At 42.3% G+C, this 18,838-nt stretch overlaps 1 protein-coding gene across 4 annotated transcripts in view; it reads left to right on the forward strand.

Moving 5' to 3' along the window:
• Positions 1 to 18,838, forward strand: part of Acsl3 (acyl-CoA synthetase long chain family member 3) — a 53,531-nt gene that overhangs the window by 26,208 nt on the left and 8,485 nt on the right. For all 4 annotated transcript variants that reach the window (XM_031368126.1, XM_031368127.1, XM_031368128.1 and 1 more), the window contains 9 exons: positions 209 to 623; positions 6,881 to 7,058; positions 8,923 to 9,032; positions 10,628 to 10,766; positions 12,637 to 12,787; positions 15,301 to 15,424; positions 15,623 to 15,694; positions 16,086 to 16,225; positions 18,570 to 18,742. In XM_031368126.1, coding sequence (XP_031223986.1) covers positions 246 to 623; positions 6,881 to 7,058; positions 8,923 to 9,032; positions 10,628 to 10,766; positions 12,637 to 12,787; positions 15,301 to 15,424; positions 15,623 to 15,694; positions 16,086 to 16,225; positions 18,570 to 18,742 — 1,465 coding nt within the window. In that variant the 5' untranslated portion in view covers positions 209 to 245. The remainder of the gene's footprint in view (positions 1 to 208; positions 624 to 6,880; positions 7,059 to 8,922; positions 9,033 to 10,627; positions 10,767 to 12,636; positions 12,788 to 15,300; positions 15,425 to 15,622; positions 15,695 to 16,085; positions 16,226 to 18,569; positions 18,743 to 18,838) is intronic.

Genomic DNA, 18,838 nt, shown 5'->3' on the forward strand with positions numbered 1-18,838 from the left:
CTCGGAAATCCGCCTGCCTCTGCCTCCCAAGTGCTAGGATTAAAGGCGTGCACCACCACCGCCCGGCACAAATACATTTCTTAATTTAGGATATTACAGACGGCCAGTATCACTGACTGATCCAAAAAACTAGTTGCCTAGCTAGTATATAAAGAGTTTTTCTTTTAATGTGATTTACAACTGATCTATTTCTTTTTCTTTCTTCTAGATTCTCATTGAAATCTGTTGTCTATTTTTGAACACTTATGAATAACCACGTATCTTCAACACCATCTACCATGAAGCTAAAACAAACCATCAACCCCATACTTTTATATTTCATACATTTTGTAATATCACTCTATACTATTTTAACATACATCCCATTTTATTTTTTGTGTGAGTCAAAACAAGAGAAACCAAACCAAATCAAAGCAAAGGCTGTCAGTTCAAAACCGGACTCTGCATACAGGTCTATCAACAGCATGGATGGCTTGGCTTCAGTATTGTATCCTGGCTGTGATACACTTGATAAAGTTTTTATGTATGCAAAAAACAAATTTAAGAACAAAAGACTATTGGGAACACGGGAGATTTTGAATGAGGAAGATGAAATACAACCAAATGGAAAAATTTTTAAAAAGGTAAGATGATCTCTACTGCTTTGAATCCCTCCATATTTGCACCCATGGGTCTCCTGTCGTGTGGGAAGTGTGGCCTCCTGTACCCGGGAACTGCTGGTGTTGATGGAGAAAGTCTCTCCAGAGCTTTAGATTGCTTTCTTCCCTCTGTCCTCACTGACTTGACCTATTTTTCCGAAAGGCGTGGAGACTGTGCCCTGGTAGGGGGCTCTTGAACCTGCTATCTCCAGGGCTTGAGGTAGAGAGTCTAGGTAGTTTGGGGTGTGGAGCCCTCTTTGAGAGTGCTTGGCACCATGTGACTCGTTTTGATTTTCATGTGACTCAGTGGTATTTTTGATATGGCAGTTGCATGTCTTAAAATTTTTTTTTTTTACCACTGAAGAGAATCTTGCCATTGACTTGAAACAGAGACTAGCTGTCCTTACAGAGAGAAATATTGTGGTTAAGAGCCTGGCCTTTACACCTAGATCTGAAAGTTTGAGTTTTGGTTTTGCCACTTACTACTTCTTGTGGCTTTCAAAAAGTTACTTTATGAGTGTGGAATTCGTATTTATGAGGCAAGCTGTTTTAATTTCTGTCAAGTTCTTTTTAAAACTGAAAGCTATCTCAAGGGTTAGTGGCTATCTCTGCTTCAGAGATTAGAGTCCTGAAGCTCAGATGAGCTAGGTGCTTGCTTACTGAGGATCCTAGAGCTGGCGAGTGACAAAGCTCAGATTTGAGCTCAGCCATTTCAACTCCAAAATTTCACACTTTGTAGCCAACTGCAGATTGTAAGAGAGGTAAATGTTATTTTCCTATTATTTATCTTGAAGTTAGGTTTCTGGCTGTCTTGGAGCTCCCTATGTAGATCAGACTGTCCTCAAACTCATGTATCTGCCTGTCTCCAAGGCATGTGCTTTTAATTCTTTATGTCAGAACTTTGTGTTAAACATTTGTGGTTTACCAGTTTGTTCAGAAGGCTATATATAGATTGACAAAACCATTTTATTTTTCTTGTCTAGGATTAGATACTTTGGGGACCTAGAATTAATTTTTAGGTTTTGTAGATAACAAATGAAACTTGTTGTCTATACCTGAGTGTGCTTTGCTGTCAGTTAGCCAAGACCTGTGTTTCTGTTGGGCTCTGGGAGTGGGCTGTAAGCTAGAGAGTTAGGTAAACAAGCTGGCTCTGCATCCATCCACAAGCCCCTGGTTATGTTACAGCCTTTGTATGGCGGCAGGAGCAGCATCTGTTGTGGCGGGTCTGGTGACCTGGCTTCCTGCTAGCTTACTCACCAGACAGCCCAGGGAGGTCTCATGTGACCCATGCTGGTTACTCTTTGTTTTGTTTTGTTTTTTGGTATTTTCAAGACAGGGTTTCTCTGTATAGCTCTGGCTGTCGTGGAACTCACTCTGTAGACCAGGCTGGCCTTGAACTCAGAAATCCACCTGCCTCTGCTTCCCAAGTGCTGGAATTAAAGGCGTGTGCCAACACCGCCCGGCCATGTTGGTTACTTCTGATCCTCCTGCCTCCGTGGGACTTCTATAGTGCTGGGACTGATTATGTGGTGTGTATGACACCATGGAAGATAGGAAGCCATATTTTTGGTGACTTGTTTTCACTAAAATAGCGTATTTGAAGAAACTCCTATTTGATGAGGAAGCTTATGTACATTAATAACTGAAACGTTCCTCCTTACTTTGAGAAGCAGCAGCATAGAAATAATATGGTTAAAGCAAAGTTATGCAAACCTGATTTCAGATTAGCCCTTTCATGTGTCTGTCTGTCCATCCGTCCATCTGTCCATCCATCTGTCATATTAAAAATAGGACCTTTGCCTGGGATCTGTGAGTTTGTTTTTTCTTCACTCTCCTGTGGGTCTTCCTCTCATGTTTTCTCTCTCTACTTCCTGTTTGTTAACAGCATGTCACAAAAACCACACCAGCCCCAAACTCAGGATTTTGATATACTTTCTGATAAACCACAGCGAAAAAGTTAAAGGAAGCCAGGCATTATTTGTTGAAAAAGACAGGAAATACGTAGTTCTGAAATAGTTGTATTCCAGATAGTAAATGAAGAAAACAACAATCTAGTACTTAAAGAGGTTTAGATCAACTACCTGAAAACTTTCTAATTAAACTGCCATGTCCCAACACGAATGTCTGAATGATTAAATATTGGTGTACTTTTGTTTTAAAATAATTTCTGTATGCTAGCATCATTGTATTTTCTTTTGGAGTTGTAAGACACTGTCCTCAAAGCATTACAGTTTTTAATGTTCCTGAAAAAGCTTTTCTTAAAAAAAGATAGACTTATTTTATGTATATGAGTACACTGCAGCTGTCTTGAGATGCACCAGAAGAGGGTGTCACATCCCATTACAAATGGTTGTGAGCCACCATGTGGTTGCTAGGATTTGAATTCAGGACCTCTGGAAGAGCAGTCAGTGCTCTTAACTGCTGAGGCATCTCTTTAGTCCCTTCTGGAAAAGCTTTAAAGCACTGTTTGTATATTTCAGGCAGTTACACTTTTTTTTTAGAGTAAGTTATTCTCTGAATGTTAACGTGGATATTTACAACTGTGTGTCACTCCTCAGGTGTGAAAGAGCAAAGTGATCCCTCTTCAAGATTACTGTCTTAGTCAGGGTTTCTATTCCTGCACAAACATCATGACCAAGAAGCAAGTTGGGGAGGAAAGGGTTTATTCAGCTTACTTCTACATTGCTGTTCATCACCAAAGGAAGTCAGGACTGGAACTCAAGCAGGTCAGGAAGCAAGAGCTGATGCAGAGGCCATGGAGAGATGGTCCTTACTGGCTTGCTTCCCCTGGCTTGCTCAGCCTGCTCTCTTATAGAACCCAAGACTTCCAGCCCAGAGAGGGCACCACCCACAATGGGCACTGACCCCTTGATTACTGATTGAGAAAATGCCCCACAGCTGGATCTCATGGAGGCACTTCCCCAACTGAAGCTCCCTTCTCTGTGATAACTCCAGCCTGTATCAAGTTGGCACACAAAACCAGCCAATACAGTTACCGTCAGGACTAGGGATATAGCTCAATGGTAGAATGCTTACCTACGGTTAAAATGAGAAAGTGGCTCTCAGGTTCCCTGAAAACTATGCTGTCAGGAATATCGAACGTGTTTCCTTGTGTAACAAATGTCTGACTGAATTGTGCCGAGGGCAAGAGTTGTCAGGGCTCCAGTGTTCCACACACTGAGCTATTGTCCCAAGTGCTTAACAGTAATAAAGACACACAGGTTAATTTTGGTACGGATCTGACATTTTTACACGAGAGGTGAAAAGTAAAGCGGATTAGTGATGAAATGCCTGCCCGAATAGGTCTCAGTTAGGGTGAGACCTGAGCAGGATGTAGCAAACTGGGTCCCAGACAAGATGAGCTCAGCTGAGCGTGGTACGTGGGGTGGAGACTTTAAGGTCCTGGAAAGAGCATCTTCTTGCCCTGTTTTAACCTCCCTGAAGAGCAGAAAGGATGGGGTTTTTAGAAAGCAGGTTTGGGGTTTGCAAGGGTCATGTTTATAGCTTCCAGGGCCTAAGTGCTACTGCAAAGACAGAAACCTCCAGTCTGAAGTTAAGGGAATGGCTTGTCTATGTGGTTGTAGGGAATAAGAGTGGCATGTGCTATGGAGAAGATGCCTGGGGTGACAGTAATGGAAGTGAAAGAAATGACTGGGTCAGGCTATATTTTGTAGATAGACTCTGGATAGACTTAGAAATGAGATTAAAGGTGAGAGTAAGTTAGAGTAACTTCAGTTACTGTGTTAAGCAGTTGGGCGTGCTATCCTCTGCTTAATAGGAATGATGAAGGGACAGATAGGGAAAAGAGGGTGAATGAGAGAACATCAGTTTTGATGTACCTGTTAGGAATCTTGTTGAACAGATGGTTGTATTGAAGAGTCCTTGAGAGTCTGGCTTCTGTCAGGGACATTGAGCCCTATAGGCTGCAGAGTGAGGGCAGTTGTACAGCAGTTACTGAATTCAGTAGCAGAGAGCTTGAGTGTTCTGTTTAATTTGTAATGGCTTAGTGATCATCTCCAGGTAGAGAGGGAGGATATTTAAAAAGATAAAAAGCTCACAGCTATCAGAGGACCAGAATATGAATGACTGGGAAATACATCAGACTGTGGGTGTTGAAACACGTGGGGCTGCGTTTAGTGGGGTGCGTTTCTGCAGTAGTGTTTAATAGCATAGCGGAGGGTTAAGTTAAATGTGCTTAGTTTTGGGTTAGCCATAGAGACTGCAGTATGAGTCAGATACGATTATGGGTAAATAGTGTTCATAAATGTAATCTTTATGAGAAAGGTAATTAGCTAGAACCCTCAGTGGCTTAAATAATGAAGCCCAGGTTTCCCTTATGTTTTGTCTTTTTCCTACCCCTACAGACAGGTTCCCTATGCAGCCTTGACTATTCTGGAACTTGCATTGTAGACCAGGCTGGTCTTGAATTCAGAGAGATCCACCTGCACTCTCCTGAGTTCTTGGATTACAGGTGTGTGCCACCAGGCCTGGCTAGTTCTCTTTTCCTCCCCGTCTTCTTCTTCTCCTCCATTTCCTCTTCTTCCTTCTCCTCCTTCTCTTCTTCTTTTTCCTTCCTTCCTTTCTTCCTTCCTTCCTTCCTTCCTTCCTTTCTTTTCTAGTTTTTGTTTCTGTTTTGAGACAGGGCTTAACAGGCCTAGGCTGGCCTGAATCCTCATATAGATTGGGCTAGCCTAAGACTCAAGACAATCCTTTTGCCTCAGCTGAGTACTTGGATTATGGGCATGGGCTATATATGTTTATTAATTTTAGAATTATTTTTTTATCAGATAGTGCCATCATCAGAGTTTATATATTTGGGTAGTATATTGGGTGATTTTTGCCATGTAAAGCCTGTCATTGAGGTTTAGAATCTAGCAGGTGGAGTTTATAGTACCTAGTAACTATAATCCAGTTCCTGCATATTTAGGCCAAATTCTCACCTGTCTTCTCAGTCATACAGAGCTCCTTTGGAAGTCATTGGAGCTCCCATGTTGAGCATTTCCTGGGGGTGTAGAGTAAGGTGAGAGTTTGGGACCTACAGTTAGGGCAGTGTGATCTCATGTCTATCCTGAGCAGGACACCAGAGGGCAGCACTGATCCCTTCTCCGTCTAACTTCTCACAGAACTCTCTTTAAAAGTTGTTGCATTTTTAGAAATAACATGGTCAGATGGTTTTGTTGTTTAGTTTTATGTGTATAAGTGATTTGCCTGCATGCATATCTGTGCACTACTTGTGGGCTAGGGCCTGTGGAGGCTAGAAGAGGTCCTCTGGAACTGGAGTTATAGACGGTTGTGAGCTGCCACATGGGTCCTGGAAATTGAATCTTGGTCCTCCAGAAAAGGAGTCTCTGTCAATCTCTAGTCCCTGGTCGGATGATTTTAAGATGTGTGAGACATAAATGAACAGGACCATGCTTAGAAGCCAGTTATATGTGTTTGTAGTTTGCTTTTTGTTCAGTTTTTATATGTAATAGAGAATTCCTGATTGTGTTTTAGTTGGAAATCCCTGAAGAAAAATATGCTACACAGCTTTAAAAGGAGCTTATTAATAAGTTAAACTTGAGGTTATCTGTACTTCTGACAAATCCAAATGAAATACTGTAACCTAGTTAGGTATTGGAGGCTTAAACCGAGGGATGTTGAATACTATAACTTAGTCTCCACCTGGTTGTAGAGAGATTTTTACTTTGCTTATCATGATAGGATAGTTAATTTAGGTTAAATGGCCATAAATATTTCTGTGAACTTGGGTAGTAGGGTCACTTTCTGTTTATAGATCACATTGTGTCGTTTCTGAAATCCACAGAGTAAACTTCTGCTGTAAATGAATGATTAGTTTAGGGCTACTTGTCTAAGAAATGATTCGGTCAAACATACTCTGTGCTCCAGGTCCCCTGTCTTATGTAACTTCAGACTCATGTGAATTTTTTTGGTTTCTTGAAAGGGTCTCAGTGTATGACTAAGCTGGTCTTGAACTGCATAGATCCTCATGTTTTAGCTCAATTCTAAGTATTTTTGAAAACCAAAAGTAAAGCCAACCTCCCCTGTCATAGTTAAAAGCTTGGCCTAGGATTTGGGTTGTCATGGACAGTGTCACAAAGCTGATTTTTAAGATACATCTTCACTTGAAACTAACGTGTTTTATATTCACACAACTTTCTTGCTATAAAGTTTGAAATTTGTTCTGATTTCTTTTGATCACAATAAAAGATATTTGTGTTTTTTATACTTTGCTATATCAGGTTATTCTGGGGCACTATAATTGGCTTTCCTATGAAGATGTCTTCATTCGAGCCCTTGACTTTGGAAATGGATTACAAATGTTGGGCCAGAAACCGAAGACCAACATCGCCATCTTCTGTGAGACCCGGGCCGAGTGGATGATCGCTGCACAGGCCTGTTTTATGTATAACTTCCAGCGTACGTATAGGTGGCACTTTTAAAGTCTTCCTCTTTTTCTTGTTTTGTTTTTTAAGACAAGGTCTCTACATAGCCCTGGCTGTCCTAGGACTCAACTATATATACTGACCTCAAACACAGAGATCCACTTGCCTCTTCTACTGAGTGCTGGGATTAGAGATATTTACCACTACTCTAGGATTAATATTTCTTAATAGGTTAGCATTCTGATTCTGAGTTTTGCCTTTATGCACTTACTGGAAGAGTCTGTGTTAGGGCTTAGATATTCACTTCATGTCCCTCCCTCCCTCCCTCCTTCCTTCCCTTCCTCATCTATTTTGGATCCAGCTGGTCAGATGTTAAGGAGGCTTTCCCTGTTTGGTAAAGCAGACCTGACCTATAGGACCACTGCTCTGCTACCATGCCTCAGGGACCTTTGTGAGCCTACTTGCATTTTGTTAGTCCACTTCTGAGTGGTGACCGTGATGGGCTAACCTTGTAAACAGCCCTGAAGGTAGTGCCACAGTCACAGGTGAATGACCGGGAAACAAAAATGATGCTTTCAGCAGATGTTTGTTATAAACTCCTGATTTTCTTTTTCCATTTCTTTTTCTTTTTAAAGAGTTTTTTTTTTTTAAAGTGATTTTATGTGATGAGTGTTTTGTACATGTGTATGTGTGCACCAAGTGCACGCATTGTTCATGGAGGCTAGAAGGGAGAATGGATTCCCTTGGAACTGAAGTTACAGATAGTTGTTAGCCACCATGCGGATGCTGGGGATTGAACCTCGGTCTTGACCAGCATGTGCCATCTCTCCAGCTGACCCCCTTTCACTGTTGCTGAGATGATGTCACTGTTTATCCCTGGCTGGCCTGGAGACCACGGTAGCTCGAACTCTGCTTGGGATCAAGGATATGTCACACTACCACACCTTCTACTTGCACTTTTTAAAATAGGCACCCACCACCTTTCTGTTTTCAGGAGTTGAGTTCGTATTTCTTTTGAGAATATTTAAAAAGGATTATTGTTTATCATGTTACTTCTAATCCATGTTGTATAATATTACATGACTTGAGTGTTCCTAAATTTTTTTTTCTTTTTGACTTTTCTGCTTTAGAATAAGCTGTACCATTTACGAATGCTACCTTCTTTTTCTGTAGTTGCTCTTTTGAGCCAGGGTTTCAGTGTAGCTGGATCAACCTCGGTGTGATAGAGGATGGCCTCCATTTACTCCCTAAGTGTTAGAATTATAGGCCTCATCACTACTATTTTGTTCTAAGATCTGACATTCAATGTGCTGGCTTACTGGCTTGTCCAATAGTTCTCAATCTGTGGGCTGTAGCTCCTTTAGGGGTAGAACAACCTGTTCACAGGGGTTGCCGAAGATCATTGGAAAACATAGATATTTATATTATGATTCATAAGAGCAGCAAAATTACAGTTATGAAGTAGCAACAAAAATACTTTATGGTTGTGGGGGGGGGTCACCACAACACAGAAAAATAAAGGGTCGTGGTGTTAGGAAGGTTGAGAACCACACTGGCTTGTCCCTTTTCACATTTTAGTTCCAAAGCAGCCAACAAGGAAGATTTTGACATTCTAGGATAGATATAATTCCTTTACGTTATATCAGTCCTAGAATATAGCGAAGGTGAAACAAACATTAAGAATCTTCACTTAAAATACTAGGAATCTTGGGAAAGTTAGAGGAAGATGAGTAATTAGGATATTGATTAGAACCTTCTGTGTGCAGCCACAGTGGCTCTCCAGGCTGTCCATGAGAAGGAACACTCCTTTCCGATTCTTGTGTCCTTGCAGAGGTGCTGCTGTGTGGTAGCTGTCTGTGCCCTTCTCATATGTGTGACCTGTGTTCTTTTCCTTATAGTTGTTACACTGTATGCCACTCTGGGAGGTCCAGCCATTGTCCATGGACTGAATGAAACAGAGGTGACCAACATCATCACTAGCAAAGAACTCTTGCAGACAAAGCTGAAGGTGAGGACCACAGCTCCCTTATAGTCCAATGCTCTGACTTGCCTGGGATGAGGCATACTGACCCGCAGTTACTTTGTGAGCTTTTGTTTTCTGTTTAGAATATAAAAAGTGCATTTTATATATATTAGATAGACTTTAGGTAAAAATTGTTACTATGCCAATGTCGAAAGGATGACAGCTTTTTATTGTATATTATATATATAAGTAAATTAATAGTTTTGCATGTCTATAATTTTTGAGTTTGTGCTTTTGTGTGCATTTGTATGCATATATGTGGTTACATGTGCCACAACACATTTGTAAAAAGTCTGTACAACCTGTGGGAGTTAACTCTTCTTTCATCGTGGGGTTCCTTGTGTCTTCAGGCTTGGTGACAAGTGAATGTACCTCCTCAGCCATTTTGCTGGTCTCTCAACATTTATATTTATATCCTGTGTATACGTGTTTTGCCTGTATGTATGTCTATGCACCATGTAGGTAAAGTGAAATGCTTGCCTTTGTAATCACAAGGACCTGGGTTTGATTTCCAGAACTCTTATATAAGTCAGCTGTGGTCGTATCTGCTCATAATCCCAGTACCAGTGCTAGCAGAACACGTGGATCCCCGGGGCTTACTGTTGTCATGGTTCAGGCCAGAGGGCCCCGTGGACCCCGTGGAGGAGGGTTTGGAGAGCACCAAAAGTTTTCTTCTGTCCTCCCATGCACACACTGACAGACAGATGGACACACACACACACACACACACACACACACACACACACCATAGACATCCACACATGTACACAAAAAAAGCAAGAGGTGCTACATGCCTGTAATCTCTGTACTTGGGAGATGGAAGTAGGAAGATCAGTAGTTCAAAGTCATCCTCAGCTATATAGTAAGTTTGAGGTCAACCTAAGTTGCAAGAGATCTTCTGAAAGACAGTCAGGTGACACTCAGGGAAGGAGAGAGAGAGAAAGGGAGAGACAGAGACAGACATACAGGAGAAGTGTGAAGAGAGCTAGGAATAGAAAAAGAAAGGATGGGAGGGAGGTGGGTGTTGAGTCCCAGGAACTGGAATTATGGGTAAGTGTAAGCTGCCAAATGTTCTTAACCACTGAGCCACCTCTCCAGACTGTTGAATATTTTAAGTACTAAAATGGGAGAGATTTTATGAAGTAATAGGAAAAGGGCAGCTTCCCCTGAAAACATTTACTACCAGGCATTGTTTTGTTTTCCTTTTTTAGAAAGTTTCCAGGTAGACTTTCTTTCCTTTCCTGAAATTTATTCTTTTGTATCCTCTTGAGAACAGGAGGGACTTTGGGCTTCCCTGTAAGTAGTTGAAGTATTCTGTGTTTATATGTCCATTTTGTGGAGCAGTAACTTGGTTGATGAGGATTTTATCAAAGAAGATTGTACACACAGTGCTATAGAATAGTGAGGCCAACCCTCCCCTCTCTCTTTCTTCCTTTCCCCCAGCCTGTCTCCCTAGCCCTACCACTTAACTTTTGGGGCAAGAAATCAGTTGGTGCCTCTTTGTGCGGCGACTGTGATCATGTGTTCCGAGTCACTCAGCTGTTGGCGAACAGGTCATGATTGTCACTGTGTTTCTTTAGGACATCGTCTCTTTGGTCCCACGTCTGCGGCATATCATCACTGTTGATGGGAAGCCTCCAACCTGGTCTGAGTTCCCCAAGGGCGTCATTGTACACACCATGGCTGCAGTGCAGGCTCTAGGAGTGAAGGCCAATGTGGGTATGTTGTGGTGATCATTCCAGATGTGCACTCTCTGCTCACCTTGTTCTCTAGAACTCACCAGAGGTTAGATCCCAAGACACTGGCGTTTTCTAGATTGTAACTGTGGAAATGGGTTCTTCTCTTATTACTTTTTCCTAGCCTTTAAAGAAAGATGTAAGGAAAATGCCAACACTTACTTATTCTTGGGAATGAATGTAACTTATTATGCAGAGTGTTTGTCCAGCATGTATAACACTGGGTTTGATCACAGTCCTGGGTTTGATCCCCAGCATTGCATAACACTGGTCATGATGGCACATACCTGTCATCTAGCACTGGGAGGTGGAGGCAGAAGGATCAAAAATTGTTCATCATTGACCCGGGAGCTAGTGCAAGGCCAGACTGGGCTACATGAGACCCTTTCTGCAAAACAATGGCAACAGTAACCAAAAAGCAGTAGTGTTTACTTTAAATAAAGTACTTATACATCATTCACTTTTCTGTTCCCCTTTTCTGTAAGTTTTGAGTCGTTTAAAGTTAATTTTTAAAATAACCACTTTAAATTGACCCATTAGAGTTAGTCTTTAGCTAGAGTTTCTAAGTCAGGAGTCCTCTTTTTCACTTATCTCTTGTTTTATTTACCTTTGCGTAGTTTTTAATCTTCTAACTCACACAAGGCATAGACACTTTCAAAGTCCTAACCGTTAGAGAAATGAGCATCAGAAAATGTAGACTGCAGGTCTCTGGGATGTTGTAATAGTATTTCTTGTGTGGTTGGAAATTAGGTGAGTCTGATCAGGGACAGGGTAATGCTGTCGTTACGGGAATGACTGGGATGATAATGTTGAGCATATTGAGTTGTAGGTATTGGTGGGTATTCAGAGAATGTTGAGCAGTGCAGTCTAGTTACATAAAAATAAGAGAATATGTATTATGTGTCTCATTGTTAAGAAATTATCTGGACCAGTATGAGAGAAGGGGGAAACATACTTGAAGAACCTTCCCCATAAAAAGTCCCTTGTGCATCAGTTTTGGGAGGATTGTAGGCAGGTGGATTGTGTTGATGTCATCTGCTGGTCTCCTGTGCCTTTTCTGTAGTGTGCTGGTTGTTGATCTTAGGCTTGTAGTCTTGTGACTACAAACAGGCAACACTTAGCAACCCTGGGTGCTGGGTATAACCAACAAGGCCATCTCCTGAAGCAGGGACACATCAGTGAGTATAAAGGTTCAGGCCCCTTTATTTAGAGGAGCTCTTGCTCCTCATTTTTTTTTTTAAAATTCCATTTTAGTTTATATAGCCACCCAGCACCCAAGTTTGTATATCTCCAAAGTCATTCTTGCTCCAGATGATGGCCTGTCTCTGTTGAAAAGGGCTGTTCTTCTGATCCCAGGGTGTGAGGCTCAGACCTCCTCAGTGCCTTCTGAGGCTGCCTGTGGTTCTGGGTGCTGCTCTAACTGGTACTAGGGTTACTCCAGTCCCACCATAGGGCTAGTGTTTATAGATGCCAAGCCCATTGCTGCTAGGCTAGCTTTGACCTTAGGATCTCATGTTTGCTTCCTGAGTGTGGACTTGCAGACATCTGCTACCGTGTCCACTGCTTTTACGTCTGCGTGAACTACTGCTTCCCAGGACTTGTGGGCTACTTTGCTCACTTTATTTAGGCCTCTGCTGAAATTACTCTACAGAGACCCTGGGCCAGAATGCCACATCCAAGCAGTGTTATCTGACCCTGTCTATTTCCTCTGTGGCTCTAATTATATTATGCACTTAGCCTGTTTGTCCCAGAATTGTTTATGCCTCCTTATGTGTGGACTGATGTTTGAGTGTTAGAAGAAAATTGTTGATAGACCTGAGTTTCTTCTTCTTTTTTGTCTCCCTTCAATGTAGAAAAGAAAGCTCAGAGCAAACCACTGCCCTCAGATATTGCAGTAATCATGTACACAAGCGGGTCCACAGGAATTCCAAAGGGAGTCATGATCTCACACAGCAACATCATTGCTTCTATCACGGGGATGGCGAGAAGGATTCCAAGACTGGGGTATGTCATCGTAAAACTCAGAGCGACTGCATATTTGTAGTTATTAAGAGTTCCAAACATTTGTGCCATTTTAGTAGATGGCTAAGGTATTCCCCAGGTGTCTATGAAAGAAATTTTAGAGAACATTAATTTAAAAAGTCAACACTTTAAAATGTATTTTAGTGTGTGTTTTTGTGTGTGTCTAGCCACACATGTGTGTCTGTGTGTGAGTGCCAGTACCCAAGAACCTGTGGAGACTAGAGTATCAGATGGCCTTGAAGTTACTATAGTAGTGAGTGTCTAGCAGGGTCCTGAGAACCAAGCGAGGGCAGTTTGTTAACTGCTGAACCAGCTCTCCAGAGTCCCAAAATAGTTACATTCATGTGACTATTAAAATAATAGTTTAATTATTTAATATTTGAAAGATAAAAATTTTAGCTGGCTTTGTAGTTTGTTTTTCTTTTTTTTTCTGAGACAGGGTTTCTCTGTGTAGCCCTGACTGTCCTGGAACTCACTCTGTAGACCAGGCTGGCCTCGAACTCAGAAATCTGCCTGCCTCTGCCTCCCAAGTACTAGGATTAAAGGCGTGCGCCACCACCGCCTGGCTTTTTTCAGCCAGTATTGTTTCTGTACTTACATAGTCATTTTTATGTGTAAATGTCGTCCTGGTGGACAGATGAGGTAACCACTGTCAAGTGATTTGGCTTTGAAGTTGTACTCTTGTGGAGTCGGGGGAATGTAATGGAGTAGGCCAAAAAAAAAAAAAAAAAGACAGAAGAAAGCAGACGGGGTAGAGGAGTTGAGACAGCGCTTCAGTCAGCATCAGATGACTGAGTTAGCATACTGCTTCGCTGTTATTGTTCCCCTTATGCAGAGACATTAGATAATTCATTCAGTCACGTGCAGTTAGCAGTGGAGCAGGGTTTGGGAGAAGAGCTGGGATACTTGAGCCGCACTCTCCCTTGGGAATTTCCTCAGTTTCTCTTCCTGTTGTAGATGCAGGGTCATTTCTTTAAAAAATACATGACTCTAACACACATTTTCCTGTATGTTTAGGTATACTTTTTGATTTATTACTAACTAGCCCAAACTCCTAGAACAGGCATGTCTGTTCTGAGAGGCACCAGATACCAACTGAAGGATCATCTTCTCTCACGCCTGAGCCCTTTGCCTCTGCAGCAGACCGCACTCTGAAAGCGCCTGCGTCCTTGGTTTTGGGTTGGGCTCTGCTTTTTTTTCTGTCTGTTTAATCTACTCTGCCATCAGGGACTCGGGTGCTTAGCTCTGCTCCGTGTATCTGTAAGCTTGCTGTAGTCACTTCTTACAGAGAGCTCCCATGACCTTTTGTAGGCATAAAGTTTTTGTAACCTACTTTTAATAAGGGTTCAAGCTCTCCTCTAGCCCACCACCAGCAGAGGCAGTGGAAGAGAAAAGTTATTAGGATCTGGGGAAGTGGACCTGTCCAGCAGTAGTTCTCTCAGGGCAAGCTCCATCTTCTGTCTTAGCAGTTCAGTGCTGTAGCAAACACCAAATACGGCTCAGCAGCTGCAGACCAGTCCTCGAGGCGAGCAGACAGCACACACCAACTGGCAGCTACAGTGCAGTCTGACTTGGCCTGCAGGTCACGTTATTCGGGGGAACGAGGAGGGTCACAACCTGTGAATAAAGAATGGGCGAGAGAGACGACTGGACTCAAGGAAGCATTGCTTGTCAAGAGCCGTTTACTTAGTGCAGCCGAGCATATTTAAAGGAAAAATCTTGGAGGGGGGGAGAGGAAGGAGGGAGATGGAGGGTTACAAAATCTTCTGGGGTTGAGCTCCAGTGTGACAGGTGAGGAGGGGGTGGATGACAGGTGGAGAGGGGGTGGATTTCTGTGAATGTTCTTTTCCCAGGGCCAAGCCGGATCCTTGTGATTGTCAGGCAGGATGTTAATCTCAGGGTTCACATCCTTGTGATTGTCAGGCAGGATGTTAATCTCCGGGTTCTCAATTAGCTGGGGCAGGATATTTATCTCAGGGCTCTCATGGTTCCCAACAGCAGTCTGCTCAGCAGGCAGACACGAACCAGCAGCTGTAGTTGAATCGTGGAGAAACCACAAGGCTCACCAACCAGCCAGCCTGAGGTGAGGCTGCTGAAGTGAGTGACAAGCTGCTGCAGGAACCTCACGAACAATTGTCGGGTGAATTTCTCTCAAAGGCAGCCTAACCACAGTTGAGCCCAACAATGCTATGTAAGGCAAACTAATAGATGCCTTTCTTTAGCGAAGAATAGAATAGTGAGGTGGGACAAACCGAATCAATGCTCAATGCTCATCTCCTACTGTCTGGGGGTCATATTTATACTCCTTCCTCACAGATCCTTTTACATGTTTGCTATATCAAAATATCGTTTCACCTGTGTCTGCTTCAGGAAAACATTCTTTCACGTGTTTGCTTTAGCAAGAGTCCTTTCACTTATGTGGCCCAGCAAAGTATCATTTGACATAATTAACTTTCCAAAGACATTGGAAGTTTCCACTTTAACCTTTCTTTCAGGGAGGAAGATGTATATATTGGATACTTGCCCCTGGCACATGTTCTAGAATTAAGTGCTGAGCTCGTGTGTCTTTCTCATGGGTGCCGAATCGGCTACTCTTCACCACAGACATTAGCAGATCAGGTAAATCACCTACCTGTGACTCAATTCTAAATGTACTTTTAATATGTTTTCTCTATAAGTTTACATTGTATTTTCAATTATTTTAAAATAAATATTTGCATTGTCTAGAATATAAATATATTTAGCTTTTGAGCTAAGAATGCCACTGTGCATTTAAGTTAAAGATCTTTATGTAGATTACTTTTTTCTGTTCTGTAGTCTTCAAAAATAAAAAAAGGAAGCAAAGGAGACACATCCATGTTGAAGCCAACACTGATGGCAGCTGTTCCGGTAAGAATTGCCCATTAAAGAAGTGCTCTCAGCCACAGGTGGTGGGGTGGTAATAGCACTTTAAAACAAATTGCCATTTTACCTACAATTTTTAGTTCTGATAAAGTACATTTTTAAAATGATTTCATAGTTTGTCAGTGAGGTAGCTGAATGGGTAAGCTGCTTGTTGTGCAAGTCTGAGGACCTGAGTTCAATTCTTAGAACCCATGTAAAGGTGGAAGGAGAGCCTCAAGTCCATATATTGTCCTCCAGCCTCCACATAGGCACCACAGCACAGGCTTGCATACATTGTCCTACATCATACATACAGTAATTAGAAATATTAATCATATGGGTGTGATTTAAATGTGAAGATTGCTCATATAGTTAATGAACTCATCTATGCATCTAGGAAATCATGGATCGGATCTACAAAAATGTCATGAATAAAGTGAATGAAATGAGTGCTTTTCAACGAAACTTGTTTATTTTGGCATATAATTATAAGATGGAGCAGATCTCAAAAGGGTGTAGTACTCCACTGTGTGACCGGTGAGTAAAACCAGTTCTCTGAGTCAACCACAGAGTTCACATCAACAGCCCAGAGAAGTGAAGCAATTATAAGTAGTACCTTCACTTTAAGATGGGTGTGGTGCCCCAGGCCTGGAATCCTGCGTTTGGGAAGTAAGGGGAGGAGGATCCAGAGTTCAAAGCTGGAGGCTGGAGAGCTGGGTCACTGTTACAGCAAAAGGATGGGTAGAGGGAGAGTGATACCGTGAGTCCAGTGCTTTCTGCCCTCCGAGTGCATGTGCTAGAGTGCTTTCTGTCTCTGGATAACTTAGATGGCAAAATGTCAGGTTGAAAGGGCACATGCCACCACATCAGCCTCAATACAGCTTCTAAAATGGTTGTTATTGAGTCTATTATAATCCCTTTCCAAATGCTTAACAGTTTTTAATTTCCCTGGTTCTGGGCATTAAACCTAGGTTGTGCTTCTTGGTGAGCACGCAGCACCGCTAAGCTAAGCTACCGCTAAGCTACATCCCAGCCTTACTCCTTGCTTTTGACTTATAAGCAATCTTTTTTTTTTTTTGGTTTTTTTTTTTTTTTGAGGCAGGGTTTCTCTGTATAGACCTGGCTGTCCTGGAACTCACTCTGTAGACCAGGCTGGCCCTGAACTCAGAAATCCACCTGCCTCTGCCTCCCAAGTGCTGGGATTAAAGGCATGTGCCATCACTGTCCAGCTATATGCAATCTTTTTACTAGTGTTTATCAAATAGATATTTGTTTTCTCTTTAAAATTTCTCACATAATTTACCATTACACTTTAAAAGCTGTAATAAACATTTCTGTTTTTTAAATCCTTTTTTCTTTTTTAAGATTTGTTTATTATTATATGTAAGTACACTGTAGCTGACTTTAGACACACCAGAAGAGGGTGTCAGGTTTCATTATGGATGGTTGTGAGCCACTATGTGGTTGTTGGGATTTGAACTCAGGACCTTCAGAAGAGCAGTCAGTGCTCTTAACTGCTGAGCCATCTCTCCAGCCCCTGTAATAAACATTTCAAAACTTATATTAGACTTTAAAGAGATTGCTGTACAGAAATATGCATAAATTTCTAATGAATAAATAAAAGCAGAAAATTAGTTTTTTTTTACAAATTATGTGAAGAATATGTGACATATGGGTATGTCATAAATATGTCTTTATGATAATAAATTCTCTGGTCATAAACATGGCCATGATGGGATATAAACTGTCATCCTCTGCAGAACTAGGGGTCTGTGGGTCTCCAGTTTGGCCAAAGTATTGCAGCTCTCAGAAGGGAGTCTGCACAGGGCAGGTAGCTGGGGTCCCAGGTCTTACCCTCTACCATGGCAGCACCATTGCCAGTGACAGTGGCAGCAGGCAGCGAGGCAGGGGTGTGAGTCCAGTGATGAATGCTTCCAGAGAGAAAGCTTCCCCAAAGAGTTACAGCTCAGTGAAACAGCCACTCTCCAATGATTCTCAGGGAAATAAGTTCTGCACCTTATTCTATGTGGATAAAGACTTTAAAAACATTGAGGAGTAGGGTGGGAACCAGGGGTAGAGGCTTTCCATCCCATTGGCTCAGTATGAGATGCTAGTGATGCTCTATTGGCGTGGGGAAGGACTTCAGGCGTTTTCCCCACGTGACTGATTTACATGATCCAGAGCAGGCAGGGTGTAGCAGGGAGCTGGCCCCATTCCCACCTTACTCAATTCTGAGTTCACAGGGTTTGTGTTCACTCAGTGTTACCATGGCATGGTCCACTTGCACACAATAAACAATTATATATGATGATTTAATGTCACATGGAAACTAAGATTAAATGACATTTTCTTTGCTTGATAGAGCTACTCACATTTAAGACAGATGTAGTGACTCGAGAATGTCCTTAATTGGCTGTATCACATTGGTTATATTACTTAATCTCAAAGTCTCCATATAACAACACTGAGAGATTAAAGACTTGGGAAATCCTATTCTGCTGGTTTAGTTACTTTTCTATTGTGTTAAGAGGCACCTCAACTAAGGCAGCTTATAAAAGAAAGCATTTAATTGGAGGCATGTATGCAGTTTCAGAGGGTTTAGTCCATGGCCATCATGGTGGGGAGCATTGGCTGACCAGCAAGGTGGCTGAGAGCTTACATCCTGATCCACAGGCAGGCAGCAGGCAGAGAGAATGGGAATGGTGCTGGTGTTTGAAACCTCAGAGCCTGCTCTTTCTGGCATCCCTCCTCCTAAAGGACCATACCTCCTAATCCTTCTGGCAACTGGGAACCAAATATTCAAGCGTGTGAACCTATGGGGCCCATTTATTCAAACCACCACGCTGCTTTAAGCCTTGAATTTTTCTGTTGCTACTTTTAGCTTTGTTTTCCGGAATGTCCGAAGGCTGCTGGGTGGAAATATTCGCCTTTTATTGTGTGGTGGTGCTCCACTCTCTGCAACGACACAGCGATTCATGAATATCTGTTTCTGCTGTCCTGTTGGTCAGGGCTATGGACTCACAGAATCTACTGGGGCTGGAACGATTACAGAAGGTAGGTGGTGTCGTCTGAGAACCAGGCAGCCACTCAAATGTATGGACCGGTATTAATGTGAGGACATGTGGTGGTCAGAGACTCTGGGGAGTTGGA

Source organism: Mastomys coucha, unplaced genomic scaffold (genome assembly GCF_008632895.1).
Source record: "Mastomys coucha isolate ucsf_1 unplaced genomic scaffold, UCSF_Mcou_1 pScaffold14, whole genome shotgun sequence".
NCBI lineage: Eukaryota > Metazoa > Chordata > Mammalia > Rodentia > Muridae > Mastomys > Mastomys coucha.